Here is a 15,783-nt window from a genome sequence, read left to right as displayed (position 1 = left end):
GGATCAAATCATGTTACATGCATGTACAAATATGTTACTATATCCCACTATTATGTCTGATTATGATCCAGCAATTTTTAAAAATTATTTAAACTATAGAATATGGACATTTCTACCACCTGTCAGTGTCACATGATCTAGAGCTACCCCCATGCCTGATATTTCAAAGACCTACAACAGAAGACAAAGTATATATTTGTTTCCTTTAGGGTCTCTTAAAAAAAAAAAAAAATGTATCCAGTCTGTATTATAATGATTCCCTGTAAAAATGTCTCACCTGAGTTGTGGGTCAATATGAAGTCTTCAGCTTTTATAGAGAATCAGTATTAAAAGGTCTATTTGTCTGTATCTTTTGGGGAAAAAAAAAAAAAAAAAAGCCACCCCCAGACAGGACTCAGTGCTACATTGAGAATGACACTTCCCTACCTGAGATCCCTGCCCAAGAGGCTAAACCTGAACAAATCATGAAAACATCAGAAAAGCCCAAGTCCAAGAGCATTGTCCAATAATCAGCCTTTGCTTTTTAAAAATGTTAACATGAGCCAGATGCAGTGGAGCATGTCTGTAATCCCAGGGGCTTGGGAGGCTGAGGCAGGAGGATCACCAGTTCAAAGCCAGGCTAAGGAACTTAGTGAGGCCCTAAGAAACTTAGTGAGACCCTGTTTTAAAAAGGGATGGGAGGGGGGAGGCTGGGAATGAGGCTCGGTGGTTAAGGGCCCCTGGGTTCAATCCCTGGTACCAAAACAAACAGACAAAAAGGATACCTCAAATATTGAGATTATTAATATGATCCCCCAAAAGGGCAACTTAATGACCTAAGGCAAGTTATCTAGAATAACAGGTAAATTTCTAACAAATATTATTTTATCAGATAAAACAAGCTAATTGTTGGTTCATTAAAACCGAAGGTTATGGTTTATTTTCAGTCTGTTAATTATCATGAATAAGTAAGTACATGATTGAAAAAAAAATCAAAGTGTAATGTACATGAGATGAAGTATAACTTTACATTATACATAGATGAACTTGCATACATGAATATGCATGCAAGAATATGAATAAATATTATGTATTTATGTATATATATATAAAACAACATAGATATGTAATGTAAAGTTGCACTTCTTTGCCTGTACGTACACAAACACACACAAGGGCTCTTCCACTTCACGAAGGCTTGTTCATTATCTAATTCCCTCCAGAAGTTCGCCAGGTGAGTATCATCATTTTCATTTCATAGTAAAGGAAATGGAGGAAAGTCACATGCTCATAAGGGGCAGAATCCCAAATTCAAATGATTGCCTTTTGAGTTCCAAAGCCAGTGTTTTAATCTCTCTGCTATACTATTGATGTTACAGTCATCAACAAATTTTGTTTGGGTACCACTTACTTTACCTCCCTGTGCCTCAGTTTCCTCATCTGTGGAATGGGATTATAATGACCCACGCTTGACAGATTAAAACTCAACGAGTGCTCAGGACAGTGTCTGCATGTCGTAAGTGCTCATGTCTGAGTAATCACTGCTTATTGTGCATAAGGCACAGGGAGTACCATGAGGTGTCAGAGGCCACTCTCCACTCCAGAACTGCTTCCGAGCCAGGAAGACGTAGCTCCTTCACACAAAGGTCTAGAACACAGCAGGCTGTGGACTGGCCTGTGGATCTCTGGCATAGAACCTGAGGGATGCCTCGGAGAGAGCAGCCTTGGACAGCAGGACACGGAGGGGGGCACAGCAACATTGCTCCTTGATCTGGGGGGAGCTACTGTCCCTATTTAATAGTGGTCCTCTTGGTAGTCCCCCAGGAAACCTAAAGTACATACAACCCCTCCTGCAGCAAGTCCCACCTGCCACCACCAGCGTGATGGTCTTGATGAATGAGACTTGTCCTTTTGCCTGGACATGTCCCTACTGGCCCTGGGGGTCCCAGCCAGGATCAGTAAAGGTCCAAGTCCAATGGCAGAAGGGAACCCATTTGAAAGCACCTGAAGAGGGCATGCTGTGGGGAGTTGAATGTACCAATAATGGCAGAGTGGGGAAGACGCTGCCCCCTGCTAGCTGGGGAGCAACGGAGCAGTGACGGCCCCAGAGCCCAAGGAGGAAATCTGCCACAGGAAGGGGTGCTACTGAGGCAGAGAGAGGCGGGAGTTCCCCGAGCTTCTTCCCTTCTGCTTGCTGGGCTCCGCTTCTAGTTGACCCAGGGGCCTGGGAAATCCAGTCTAAAGGGCTCAGTGCCACCCCACCCATCCCTGCCACACCTCTCTCTCTCTCTCTCTCTCTCTCTCTCTCTCTCTCTCTCTCACACACACACACACACACACACACACACACACAAGGAGAGGTGAGGAAGAGATCACATCTCAGGGCGGATGGGCCAGCATCCTTCCATGGCCTTTCCACCTTGACATTCCAATGGCTTGTCTGTACCTGGCACAGGTAGGGACTTCATAAGTATGCATGAACAAATGATTGATTGTTTAGGAAGGAGGGCACAGTGCCCCCGTGCCTCTGACTATTGTAAAAAGTGAACATCTGGTGTGACCACTCGGGAAGCCATTGGTCAGCGTCTGCTCAACGCTGGTCAGTTGAACACGCTGTGACCTAGCCTAAGGCCCTCACCCATCCGCCTCAGATTCTAATTGGTAAATGGGAACCCCCTTGCCAGGGAACAAGCCCAGCTTCGAGGCTCTGTGGGGACTTTACGACTCTGTCTCCTCTCGGCTGGCACGAAGAAAGTCCTGAACACCATGATGCCTGGCCATACCAGATGCCCCCGTCTGCTTCTGGATGAGGCAATTCTATTCCTAAGTGTATACTTAATAAAAGTGTGCACATATGTTTACCCAAACGCATGCCGGAATATTCATAGCAGCACGTACTGTAATAGCCCCAAACTGGAAACTCCCCAAATGCTCATCAGCAGTGGAATGGGTGACCACAATGGAATACTACACAGTGACAAGAATGGGGCTGGGGATATAGCTCAGTTGGTAGAGTGCTTGCCTTGCAAGCACAAGGCCCTGGGTTCAAATCCCCAGCACCACAAAAAAAATGACAAGAATGAACAGCCTGTAATTACCCACCGAGGGTGGATGACTTTTATCAGTACGATGCTGAGCGCTCGGCCTGAACAATTAATTCCATCTCTGATTGATAGAAGAACAGGTGACGCTAATGTCAGGCTGCAGAAGTGGGGTAGAGGTTGCCGTGGGGGGTGGTGACCACAGGTAAGGCCTCCTTGCGAGGCTCTAGGATCCGGTTATGTTCTATTTCTTCAACCATGTGCTGGTTACACAAGTGGGTTAATTTTTGATGCTGTGTCAAGATGTACATTTGTCATTTGTGCACATTTTCTCATATGTAATTCTTTAATAAAAAGTGAATACCTTCGTGGAGGGACTATTTTCCCTCACCACTTCCTGTTTCCCCTGTATCAGTCCATAGAGCTTCACCAGAAATTGGATGAAGGAAGAGGCTGGGCTTGGACTCACAGCCGAAGAGGAGAAAGAAATAGGTCCAAAGGATTGCCCTGTGGGGGGCCAGAGTCCTATGCTGAGCTCCTAGGGGAAAGTCTGGTGACGCTGCCAATGCACCCGTGGGGACACACCCCTAGAGGCCAGCGCTGTGACTATAAGCAATGAGTCTCAGAGTGGTCACACAACTAGTGAATGGCCAGAGCAGAATTTGAACCCAGATTACATTTGCTTTGGAGCTCAGAATCCGAAGCCCTTTATTCCTCTCTGATCCAGACGGAACAGGAAGCACAGGTAATGCTGCCTACAGCTCATTATGTGCCTCTGATTTGGATTTTTAAAATGGAAGCTCCCTTACCAGGGACCAAGCTTCAGTGTTAAAGCTCTGTGGGGACTTTATGCCTCTGCTTCACTCCTAACTGGGACAAAACAACTTCTGGACACCAAAGAGGACTGGCCACTCCTGATGCCACCATCTGCATCTGAATGGGGTCAAAAGTCTTTGTCCCGCAGATCAGTCCTAAACAGGGCTCCCTGGAACTCTGAGAAGAAGGGAGTCAAGTTCAACATGGACACCAACAGAAATCATCCAAACAGCTTTCACTAGAAAAGAGGCCATCGGGAGCCACCCAAGGACAGTAGGAAAACCAAAAAGTGGATACTAGACGTGACCTTCTCTGCTTCACCCTTCCAAAGGGGTGGAGCATGGACTGACCTTCCTTCAGTTCTCTGCTCTCTTTGATCTCTGGGACTGAGGACAAGCGCTTCCCTTCCCAGACATGACTCTTGCCTTTGCTTGGGGACTCAGCTTATGGTTGAGTTTGGACCAAGAGTCGGCTCACCTGGGTTCTCATTCTACTCATTCTTGTTCCAGGAAACCTTCCCTGATGCTCTGAAATCTGGGGAACTTATACTTCTGCTCTGGATACCCACCACCCAGGTCCATGATTGTTGACACTAGACTGACCATTGATCTTGATGCTCACTACTGCAAGCCCAGGGTCAAGCACACATTAGGTGCTCAACAAACATTTGTTGAAAGAATGAAGGAAAGCCCTCTGGCAGCCGTCAATGAACGTCTACCTCACATGGCTGGTACTGTTTCCATAATTTGCAAATAGCCACTTGTCTATGAGCCCAAGCTCCTTCATTTGATTTTCAAGCATCTCCCTTTGGGGAGGAGTAGGATAAAGACAAGCACTTCTGATTTATGGTTGACATTTAATACTTTGTGAATCTGACCCTATTGTTCAAGACAAGCTCCTGCAAAGGTGCAGGCAGGGGGCAGAAACATGGAGACACTGGGAGCTAAATCAGTGGAAGTGGTATCAGAAAAGTGGAAGGGGGGGGCAGGAGGGAGTGGCCTCTGGACTTGAAGCCACTCACTCTGAGACACTTGCTGTTTGTAGCAATCTAGATAAGCAGAGGAACCTTCTTGCTTCTCAGAGAAGAGATCTTTCTCTAGAGCAGGGTTTCTCAATGCATTGATATCTGGGCGCAAATAAGTCTTTGTTGTGGAGACTACATTTCAGGGTGTTCACCAGTGTAGTAGTTCAAGAGTTCCTGTCCCAAATTCATGAAGAATTGAGAACACACAAAGACACAGGGAAGGAGGCCATGTGCAGAGGCAACAGAGATAAAGCCAGGTAGGCACAAGCCACACAATGCCAAGAATTGCCAGAAGTCACCAGAAGCTAGGAGGAGTCAGGGAAGAGTTCTCCAGAGCCTCCAGGGGGAGACTGGCCCTGATTCCAAACTTCTCCACCTCCAGGACTGGGAGAGAACAAATCACGTCTGCTTTTACGGTCTTTGTTATGGAAACCCAAGGAAACTAATGCTGGCTGCAAATCTGCAGCTACCCACTGGATCCCTGCAGCCCCCTTCTCAGTTAGGTCAAACAAAAACATCTCGGATATTGCCCAAAGTGGGAGGTGGGAGTTGTGTAGGAGCCCTTACTTACTGCTGGGAACCCCTGCTCTGCCAGAATGAATAGGCTGGGAGGACTGAGCAGAGCCAGATGAACCTGGATTTCAACATCAGCCCCGCCCAGAATAGCTACGTGACCTTGGGAAGTTATTTAGTTTTTCTGAACCTCAGTCTCCTCATGAGTAAAATGGGGTTTTGAAGGTCTCTGTATCTGAGAGCATCTTCATGATGAAGAAATGAGATAATGAGTAGAACGTGCTCCATATGGACAGACAGCTAGCACTCAATGAATAGTAACTGAAACAGTAATTGGTATGTGTTTTATTAAGCAATAATATTACCTAATAGGTAATAAATATATAAGAAATAACAATGGAAATTATCACTATTATTATTTAAGCCTGCAAGCTGAGTCAGTGTGTCACATAGTAATCTACTATGAACTTCTGCCAATCCGGGGCAATGCCTCCTCCCAGATAGAGAAGATGCGGGGTGCCATCTTGGCTTCATACCTTTTCTTACTCCATCCCAAGATAGTGATCACTGATAGTGATATCATCACTGATAGTGATTTTGTAAGACTTTAAAATGTATTGTCCCCATTCTCCAGAGGTGGAAACTGAGGGACCAAAAGCATTGGGAGACACAAGTTTTAAGCAGCCAGTCGCCAAACCAAGGCTGGAACCCTGGGCCATTAAAGAATCTGCTTCTGACTCCCCCACCTCCCCTCCAAGCCATTCCCTTCCCCACTTCTAGACACTGGCTACCACCTTCAAGAGCCAAACTCTAAGAACAGAAACCACTGACTGATGGTTTAGAGTGACTTGCATTTACCAGTTCTCTCTTCTGGGAGTATCTGTAGAGTACATCTCTCTGTCCTGCGGGCAAACAGTTTTTGAAGTCTAGATGTATTTTGAGTCCAGATGCGTTCGTTAGTCAGGGTCCTCTAGGAAACAGAATTCCACTCAGTGCCACCGAACAGACCTTAGTGAAGGGGCTCTTGGTACTCACACAGGCAGAGGTGAGGGAACCAGTAGGCATGGTAAGGCCCTCAAGGGACCACAGTATTCTCAGATCAGAGGGAAAGGGAAGGTCGGTAGCATTGAGTGAGGCGCCACCAGACCAGAAGTGTGCTTATACAGGGACTGTGCCCTTCAGAACTGCAGCAGGGAAGAAATTCCTGGGTGCTCTCTCTTCCTGCTTTCTGGTCTTCCATGGATGCCTCTTGTGGACAGAAACCAGTCAACCAGCAAGGAAGCCTGGGAAATCCACAGGCGCCAGCCTTCCAGGGTATATTAGCAGCTTTCTGTCACTGTTACAAATACCTCAGATACCCAACTTGTGAAGAAAAAAGGTTTATTTGGCTTATAGTTTTGGAGATATCAGTTCATGATCAGTTGTCCCCCTTGCTTTGGAACTGTGTTAAGGCAGTCCATCATGGCAGGAGTGTGTGGTAAAGCCAAGTTGCTCATTTTATGGCCAGGGAATGCAGAGAGGAAGAAGAAAGAGCTGGGATCCGACTGTCCCCTTTGAGGGCGCACCTGAAGACTTGTCATTAGGGCCTCTCCAAAGCACCAAAGCTGAAGTCCAAGCCTTTACCACATGGATCTTTGGGGACATTCCATATGCAAACTACAGCACAGTGTCTAGGGCAGTAGGAACAGGATTTGGGGGAAGGGACAGAGGAGGGAGTATTGGTGGCACAGACAAGAGGAGGGTGCTGATTTGAAGGGGCAAAGGGAGGATCAGCAGCCCAGGAGTGGGTGGGGGGGATAGGCTATATTGGGGCAAACTCTTCTGCCATGAGAGGGAGCCTGAAAATATACTGACTCTGACTCCTGTATTCTGGGTGCTGGTTTCACAACCAACCTACTTTGCTTGCTAAGTTTCCAGGACTGAGAAACAGAATGGAGGAGATATCCTTGAATAAGAACAGAATCCCAAGGAAGTGAAGGGATCAGCCATGTGGTTTATCTGAGAAGAGACTGTCCAGGCAGAGGGAATGCCAGGGGAAAGGTCCAGGTCAGGAGCATGTCTGGCATGCTTGAGAAATAGCCAGGAGACCAGTGTGACTGCAAAGAGAAGGTTAAGGGGTTGGGCAGGAATTGAGGTCAGATAGGAAACGGCAGGTGTGGGGTGGAAGGGGTGGACCACCATAAGGGACTTTGGTGCTTACTCTAAGTGACATGGGAAGTCATTGGAGGGTTCTGTGCCAAGGAAGCATGATCTAATTTTTGTTTAACTGGATGCCTCTGTTGGGTGGCGAATACACTACAGGAGGTGGAGGTGAGATCAAAAGGGGACCAGGAATTGGGAGTTGGCAGAGTCTCCTTCCCTTTCTCCCTTCCTTCCCTTCCTTCCTTCCTTCCTTCCTTCCTTCCTTCCTTCCTTCCTTCCTTCCTTCCTTCCTTTCTTCCTTCTGCCTACCTCTCTTCTCCTCCTCTTCTCTCCTTCTTCCCTCTCTCTCTTCTCCACCACCTCTCCCCTACTTTTCAATTTTATTGGCATGTAACAAAGTACACAGTGGAAAGATAACTGCAGTAATTCAGTCAAGAGATGATGGTGACTTGGGCCAGGATGGTTAAGCTATGAGACAAGGTCAAGTTCTGAATTTATTATGAAGGTAGAAAGAATGGAGCAAGAGCAGATTTGGAGGTGGGTGGTGGGAATCATGACTTTAGAGGGAAACTATTAAGATTGACATGTCCATTACACATACAGAACAGATGTTGAGTTGGTGGTTGGATGTTCAGGGCTGGAGTAGGGAAGAGAATATGTTTGTTTTACGGTTTTATTGAGGTACAATTGATAGGTGATAAATGCACATACTTAAAAAGTATACAGGGTACAACCTGATAAGTTTTGATGTTTATTTACATCCATGAAAATCATCGCCCCCAAAAGTTTCATTATGCTTCTGAGCAATCCCTCTTCCCATAGTCCCACCTCCCTGCCCCTTCTGTATCAGGCAATCACTGATCTGCTTTCTGTTTTCTTTTTGGTGGGGTGTGGGATACCAGGGATTGAACTCAGGGGCACTCAACCACTAAGCCACATCCCCAGCCCTATTCTGCATTTTATTTAGAGACAGGGTCTCACTGAGTTGTTTAGCACCTCGCTTTTACTGAAGCTGGCTTTGAACTCTCGATCCTTCTGCCTCATCCTCCCAGTCCGCTGGGATTACAGGCAAGTGTCACCGTGCCTGGCCCACTGATCTACTTTCTATCACTGTAAATTACTGTGTATTTTTTAGAACTTCATACAAATGGATCCTTACAGTGTGCACTCTTTTTGGTTTGACTTCTTTTCATTTGACATAATTAATTTGACATTTATGCATATCGTTGCCTGTATTAGTAATTAGTTCCTCCTTCCTTTTTGAAGAGTATTCAATTGTATAGATATGTCACAATTTCTTTATTCTTTTTTTTTTTTTTTTTTTTTTTGGGATATTTGGGTGTTTCTAATTTGGGGCTTCTAAAAATAAAGTTTTGAACATTTGCGTCTTTGTAGATGGGCACAGGTTCTCAAGTCTCTTGGGTAAACATTTCAGAGTAGAATGGCTGGTCAGATGGTAAAAGCGTTTTTAGCTTTTTAAGAAACTGCTAGGCGGCTGGGGAAATAGCTCAGTTGGTAGAGTGCTTGCCTTGCTAGTACAAGTCCCAGGGTTTGATCCCCAGCCCCAACAACAACAAAAAAAGAAACTACTAAACTGTTTTCCAAAGTGGTTGTACCATTTTATATTTTGACAAGTAGTGGGAATATTCACCTAATACTTGGTATAACTAGTCTTTTAAATTTTTGTGCACTCTAATAAGTGCATGTCAGTAGCTTGTAATTTTAATGTTCATTTCCCTAAAGACTGATGATGTTGAGTGTCTTTTCATGTGCTGGTTTACCATTCATATAACTAAGTATTTCATACCTTTAGATGCTATTGAAGATGGTATTATTTTTTATTTCAATTTCAAATAGTTTATTGCTAGAATATAGTAATACAATTGATTTTTGTATATTGATTTTATGTCCTGTAATGTTACTAAACTCACTTGTTCTGGTAGATTTTTCTATAGGAGTCATTGGATTTTCTATACATACAATCATGTAATTTGTTAATAAGCACTGTTTAATTTCTTCATTTCTGATATGGACATATTTTACTTATTTTTCTTGTCTTATTACACTGTCTAGAATCTTCCAGTACACTATTGAATACAAATGGTAAAAGTGGATATACTGGCCTCTTCTTTTGATTTTAGGAGGAAAGAATTTATCTATTATCATTAAATGGGATGTTAAAAGTTTTTTTTTTTTTTTATTTTTTTCTTTCTTTTTAAGGTGTCATTTGTCAGACTGGAAGCTCCCCTCTATTTTTAGTTTGCTGACAGTTTTTTAAAAACAGAAATGGATGTTGATTTCATCAAAACCTTTATACATGTATTGAAATGATGATATGCTTTTTTCTTTTTTCTTTTTGTCTGTCAATGTGGTGAATTACACTGATTAACTTTCTTTTTTTTTTTTTTTTAAAGATTTAGGTCCATTTATTTATTACAGAACATTTATATCCATTTATTTGGTAAATCACTTTACTTGTAAACTCATAAGTACTTTACTTGTAAACTGATAAGGCACATTGTTGCAAAATCATGCAGGAAGGATGGAAAGAGGCAAAGATCTGAAAAGGGGCAAAGAACACATGTTTGCAACAGTGTGGAAAACGTCCTGGCTCTTCCCTCCCTTTATTCCCCAACACTAAAAGCCACTGATTACGAAGTCCAGATAGGCCTCCTCCTCACCTCAACTCACTTTCAAGCCTTTTTTTTAAAAAAGCAGCACATTCTTGAAAGTGAAGTCTGCTGTGAAAAGATCATACCATGTCCAAAAAACACTACTTGGGAATCCATTCTTCCTATGGAATGTAAGTTCCAAAGAATTCATGTAGAAAAAGAGGCTCAGATGAAAGCCTTGGCAAGATTCTTAGCCAATCCAAATTAAAAAAAAAAAAAAAAAACAATGGATGATGCCCAAGAGTAGCAATTCTGATAAATTATGATGAGGATACAATATTGCAGAGCTGGTCAGTTCAATGCCAAGGGTCATTTGTCCTTAGAGGCAATAATGCAGGTCCCTGCCAATCCAAACTGCAGCTATAGGAAGCAATGACAGCTTTAAATAATTATAACATAACCAAGTCATGAGACCAATGTTTCCTCTTTGAATTAAAAAAACACAACTACTTATCAGTTTTTCTCAACAAATAACAAAATGAAAAACATTCGCAGGTATATTGGCTAATAGCCTAGCGTACTGAATCCATTCTCCAAGCAGAAGGAGGTAGAAGGGATTCCCAACTGAAAGGACATATTAGATAATGTACAGATGGACATTTCAATCAGGTAACTCAAGGGCCTGGCCCTGTCCAGATAAAGATTTCTCTACAACAGATCCGTAACATGAAATCTGCTCCATTCATATTTAATAGTCTGACTGTAGTCAGCATAATTGTCAGGACATACAACCATGAGGAGATATGACATACATGGTTAAGAGCATCACAAAAATCACCAAGCATTTGCGCTACATGTGGAAGTCTTAGGCAATTTCCCTTGGATCATGGAAGAGGTAGATCAGCAGCAAAAAAAAAAAAAAAAAAAAAAAAAAAAAAAATACAGAAGAAACATCTCAAGAGACTAATAGCAGGTGGAAAGTCATGTCAGCAATATGGGTTCACAAGTCAGCAATGATCCTAATAACAGAACTTAACAGAACAGCTGTCACACAGCCTATCATTTTTCAAGAGGTACTCTGGACAAGGACAACCAACAACTTCTCCCAAGACAGCCCAGGAGTGGGCAAGAGGCAAATCCAACAGACTACCCTGAGTTCTTTTGTATTTAATAAAACAGAAATGGGATTTTTCTAGGAGGCCATCCAATTCAGTCCTGCTAAACTGAGGCCAGACAAAACCTAATACAATCAACTTTTAAAGCTGAGTGCCCTTTGTGACAATACACTGCACACAGATGAATAGTGTCCAGATCGCCTGGTGAGAGTAATTAAAAAAACAAGGAGGACCTTCAAAGGATCACATCCATTACACAAATCATCAGAGTCCAAGGATGTGACAAACAGAAAATCCAGATCACGTGTCTTTTCTACTATTTATAAGATTAGTGTTGCTTGGCTCATTCATTTGAAGGTGTTTCTGGCTAAATTTTTTAATGAGAGTTCCAGGAAATAAGGCCACTAGAGCAATGGCCAACAGCTTAAAGACTGTTTCCCAGGAGAAGAGAGCATCCAGGGAGGTCAGGGTTGACAGGATGGAGCCTGTCTGCACACAGATGAAATTGTATGGTATCAAACCAATAAGAACTGAGAAGAAGAATTGCACAATAGGGATGTTCAGAATTGGGGCCGAGAGGTTCAAGAACCAGTTTGGTGTCATAGGGAAAAGTCTCAAAAACAGTAAAAAGAAGAACAAGCTGTTTCTGTTCTCCTCCACCTTCCTCTGCAGCAGGGCCACTTTATCAGGAAAGTAGGAGACCACCAGCTGTTTGCCAAAAATACTGGAGAGCAGGTAGCAGCATGTGGCACCCACCGATGTCAGTATACAGCATAGCACAAGTCCCAGCCATGGCCCAAACAAGGCACCAGCTAATACGTTCAGGAAGCTGGAGCCAGGGATGGCAAAACCCTGTTTGTAGAGGTAGGCGCTGCAGAAGAGCAGGAACACATAGGCCTGGTGCTCCTTCCTGTACTCTCGAAGGACCTCGGAGAGCTCCCGCAGCTCTGCTAGGTCTGAAGGGAACCAGAGCAACCTGCCTTCAGGCTCCTCGGGGGAGCCTCGTCTCTGCGCACGGGGTAGACGCGTCGACAGCACGTACAGGGCAAAGGTGCAGCCGGCGAAGACCAGAAGCAGGCCGAGCAGCCGGCGCAAGTCGGCGCCGCACCCGGCCCGCCGGGCCACACGAGTGCTCTGATTAACTTTCGAATGTTAAAACAACCTTGTATTCCTGGGATATATCCCACTTGATCATGATATATTATCTTATTTTATATATAGTTTGATTCTATTTGTTAAAATTTTAAGAATTTTTGTGCCTGTGTTCATGAGGTATATTTATCTGCAGCTTTTTTTTTTTTTTTTTTTTTTTTGTTATGCCTTTGTCCACTTTTGGTATCAAAATAATGTACATCTACTAGAATATGTTGAAAAGGATTCCTTCCTCTTCAATTTTTCCCGAAGAGTTTGCATAAATCATTTTTATCTTCTTTACTTGTTTGGTAGAATTCCTAAGTGAAGCTTTTTGAGCCTGGAGGTGTGTAGTTTTTTTTGTGTTGTTTTTGAAGGTTTTTCAAATATAAAATCAGTTTTTAAATAGTTATAAGGCTATCCAGGTTGTCCATCTCTTTGGGAATTTGTGTCCTTCAAGAAATTTATCTGGTTCATCAAAGTTACCAAGTTCATTGACTTAAGTTTTTCTTTTAAGATATTTTTTAGATGTTGATAGACCTTTGTTATCCTTTTAGTATCTTAGAACCTATAGGAATGTCTCCTCTCTCGTTCCTGTTGGCAATTTGTTCTCCTTTTTCCTGATCACCTGTGCTAGAGGTTTATTTACTATTTGCAAAGAATCAGTTTTGTCTTCACTGATATTTTTCCTTGTCTTTAAAATATTTCATTGGTTTCCACTTTGATGTTTATTACTTCTTATTTACTTTGGTTTTTGTTTGCCCTTCCTTTTCTAATTCCTATTAATTATTTTTTTAAATTTGTGGTAAAATATGCATAAAGTTTACCATTTAAACCATTTTAAGTATATAGTTTTGTGACATTAAATACATTCACACCACTGTGCAGTTTCTACCCCTATCTATTTCCCTTTTCAAATTTTTTAAGGTAGAAGCTTGAGTTCATTGATATAAGGCTGGTTGGCTGTTTGTCCTTTCTTTCTTTCTTTCTGTCATTTTAATACTTTATTTTTGCATCTAAATACCACTTTGACTACATGCTATACATTTAAATATATTTGGTTTCTTTTTTCTCTTTCTGTTTCTTCTTTCTTTCTTGTGTGTGCGTGTGTGTGTGTGTGTGTGTGTGTGTGTGTAGGAGGGGCTTTAGGGATTGACCCCAAGGCTTCATGCAAGCTAGATTATGCTTCATTTTTACTCAGTTGAGATTATTTCTTAATTTCCTTATTGCTTTCCTTTCTGACTCATTTGTGATTTGAGTGTGTTGTATTCAAATAGTATTCAGATATCTTTCTGTTATTAGTTTCTAATTTTATTTCAATGGTGTGAAAGTACATATTTTGTATGATTTCAATCCTTTTGAATTTATTTAAATTTATTGTTTTGTTAATATGATCTTCTTGGTAAGTGTCCTGTGTGTACTTGAAAAAACATAAATTCTGCTGTTGTAGAGTAGGGTGTTCTGTAGATGTTAGTGAGTTGGTTTATAAAGATGCTCATATCCTCTAGTTCCCACTGGTTTTTATTTACTTGCTCTGTTAATTACTGAGAGATTGGCAGTGATGTCTTTAAAATCTTTGTGGAGTTTTCTGCTTGTCTATTTCTTCATGCACTACTACTAATTTTTGCTCCATGTATTTTGAAGCCCTATCCTTTCAGTAGGTGCATAAATAGTATATGTGGGACCCTTATTTGTTATGAATTGATCCTCTTTATCACAGATAACATTCTTTGCTCTGAAATCTACTGTATCTGATATTAACATGGCTATTTCAGGTTTCTTCTACTTAGTATTTATATATCTTTTCCCACTCCCACTTTTTTTGAGGTGGGAGGGGTCTTGCCATGTTGTCCAGGCTGACCTCAAACTTCTGGGCTCAAGTAATCCTCCTGCCTCAGTCTCCTGAAGAGCTGGGACTACAGGCATCTGCCACTGCATCTGGATCCCACTCTTTTTACTTTTAACCTATTGTGTCTTTATCTTTAAAGTGCATTTATTTATTTCTTTCTTCTTCTTTTTTTTTTTTTGGTGCTGGTGATTGAACCAAGGGTCTTGTGCATGCGAGGCAAGCACTCTACCTAAACTGACCTATATCCCCAGCCCATAAAGCACATTTCTTATAGACAGCATATAGTTCGGTTTTGCTTTTTTAAAATATTATTTTTAGTTGTAGATGAACACAATACTGGATGGAACCCAGTGTCTCACACATGCTAGGCAAGTGCCCTGCCACTGAGCTACGACCTCAGCCCAGGTTTTGCTTCTTAATTCAATCAAATAACCTTTGCCTTTTAATCAGATGGCTTAGACTAATTATGTTTGATATACATGTTGATATGATTAAATTAAGCTTACCATCTTTCTGCTTACTTTCTTCTTGTTTTATTATTATTATTATTATTATTATTATTATTATTATTACTATTACTACTACTACAGTGCTGGGGATCAAACCTAGGGCTCCAAGCATGGCAGGCAAATGTTCTACCACTGAGCTACACTCCCAGTCCCTACTTGTTCTTTTTAAAAAAACAGCTTTATTGAGATATAATTCACATATTTTAAAATTCACCAAAACCATACAATTCAATGGCTCTTAGTATATTCAGAAGTTGTGCAATCATCACCATAATTAATTTTAGAATGCTTTTTCTTACCCCAAAATACATTCTACGTGCCTTAGCAACCACTCCTCAACCCTCATTTCTGCTGCCCCATCCCTAAGTAACCACTGATCTACTTTTTCTACATATATTTGCTTATTTTGGATAATTCTTAAAAATGGAATTATACAATATATGATCCCTTGCAATTTGCTTCTTTCACTTAGCATAATGTTTTTATGGTTCATCCATCTTAAAGTACATATTAGCACATCGATTCTTTATTTTAAAATTATTTTTATATACATTTTTAGTTGTTGGCTTGTTTAGGGTTGGTTTGTTAATTTTCCTCAATTAACTTTATTTGTATTCATTTATTTATATGTGGTGCTGAGAATCGAACCCAGTGCCTCGCACATGCTAGGCAGGTGCTCCACAACTGAGCCACAACCCCAGCCTCACATCATTTCTATTTATTGCTGAATAATAATCCATTGTACAGACATACACTTTGGTTGGTCTACTCATCACTTGATGGACATTTGGGTTATTTCCACCCTTTGGTTGTTATGGATTATGCTACCATGAACATTCATGTTACAGTTCATGCGTGAATATATATTTCTATTACTCTCAGGTATATACCAGGAGTAGACTTGGTGGGTCATATGGACATTCTATGTTTAATCTTTTAGGATTTACCAAACTGCTTTCCAAAGAAGTTATATCATTTTACACTTCTATCAGAATTTGGGAATTTGCCCCACATTTAATTGTTTTTATTTTTAAATTGTAATAATCATCATT

The 15,783-nt window shown here is 41.7% G+C and overlaps 1 protein-coding gene across 1 annotated transcript; it reads right to left on the bottom strand.

Annotated features, from left to right (window-relative positions):
* Positions 1–9,941: 9,941 nt before the first annotated feature.
* Positions 9,942–15,584, bottom strand: LOC306647739 (transmembrane protein 41A-like; the record flags this gene model as incomplete). Its single annotated transcript, XM_079117224.1, has 2 exons — positions 9,942–12,384; positions 15,578–15,584. The coding sequence occupies 2 exons, from the start codon at positions 15,582–15,584 to the stop codon at positions 11,543–11,545; spliced, it is 849 nt and encodes a 282-aa protein (XP_078973350.1). The 3' UTR covers positions 9,942–11,542.
* Between the last annotated feature and the right edge of the window lie 199 nt (positions 15,585–15,783).

This window comes from Sciurus vulgaris (genome assembly GCF_902686455.1).
Source record: "Sciurus vulgaris genome assembly, chromosome: 17".
NCBI classification, from domain to species: domain Eukaryota; kingdom Metazoa; phylum Chordata; class Mammalia; order Rodentia; family Sciuridae; genus Sciurus; species Sciurus vulgaris.
Note: the sequence above shows the minus strand (reverse complement) of the source record. Positions and strands in the feature narration are given on the sequence as shown.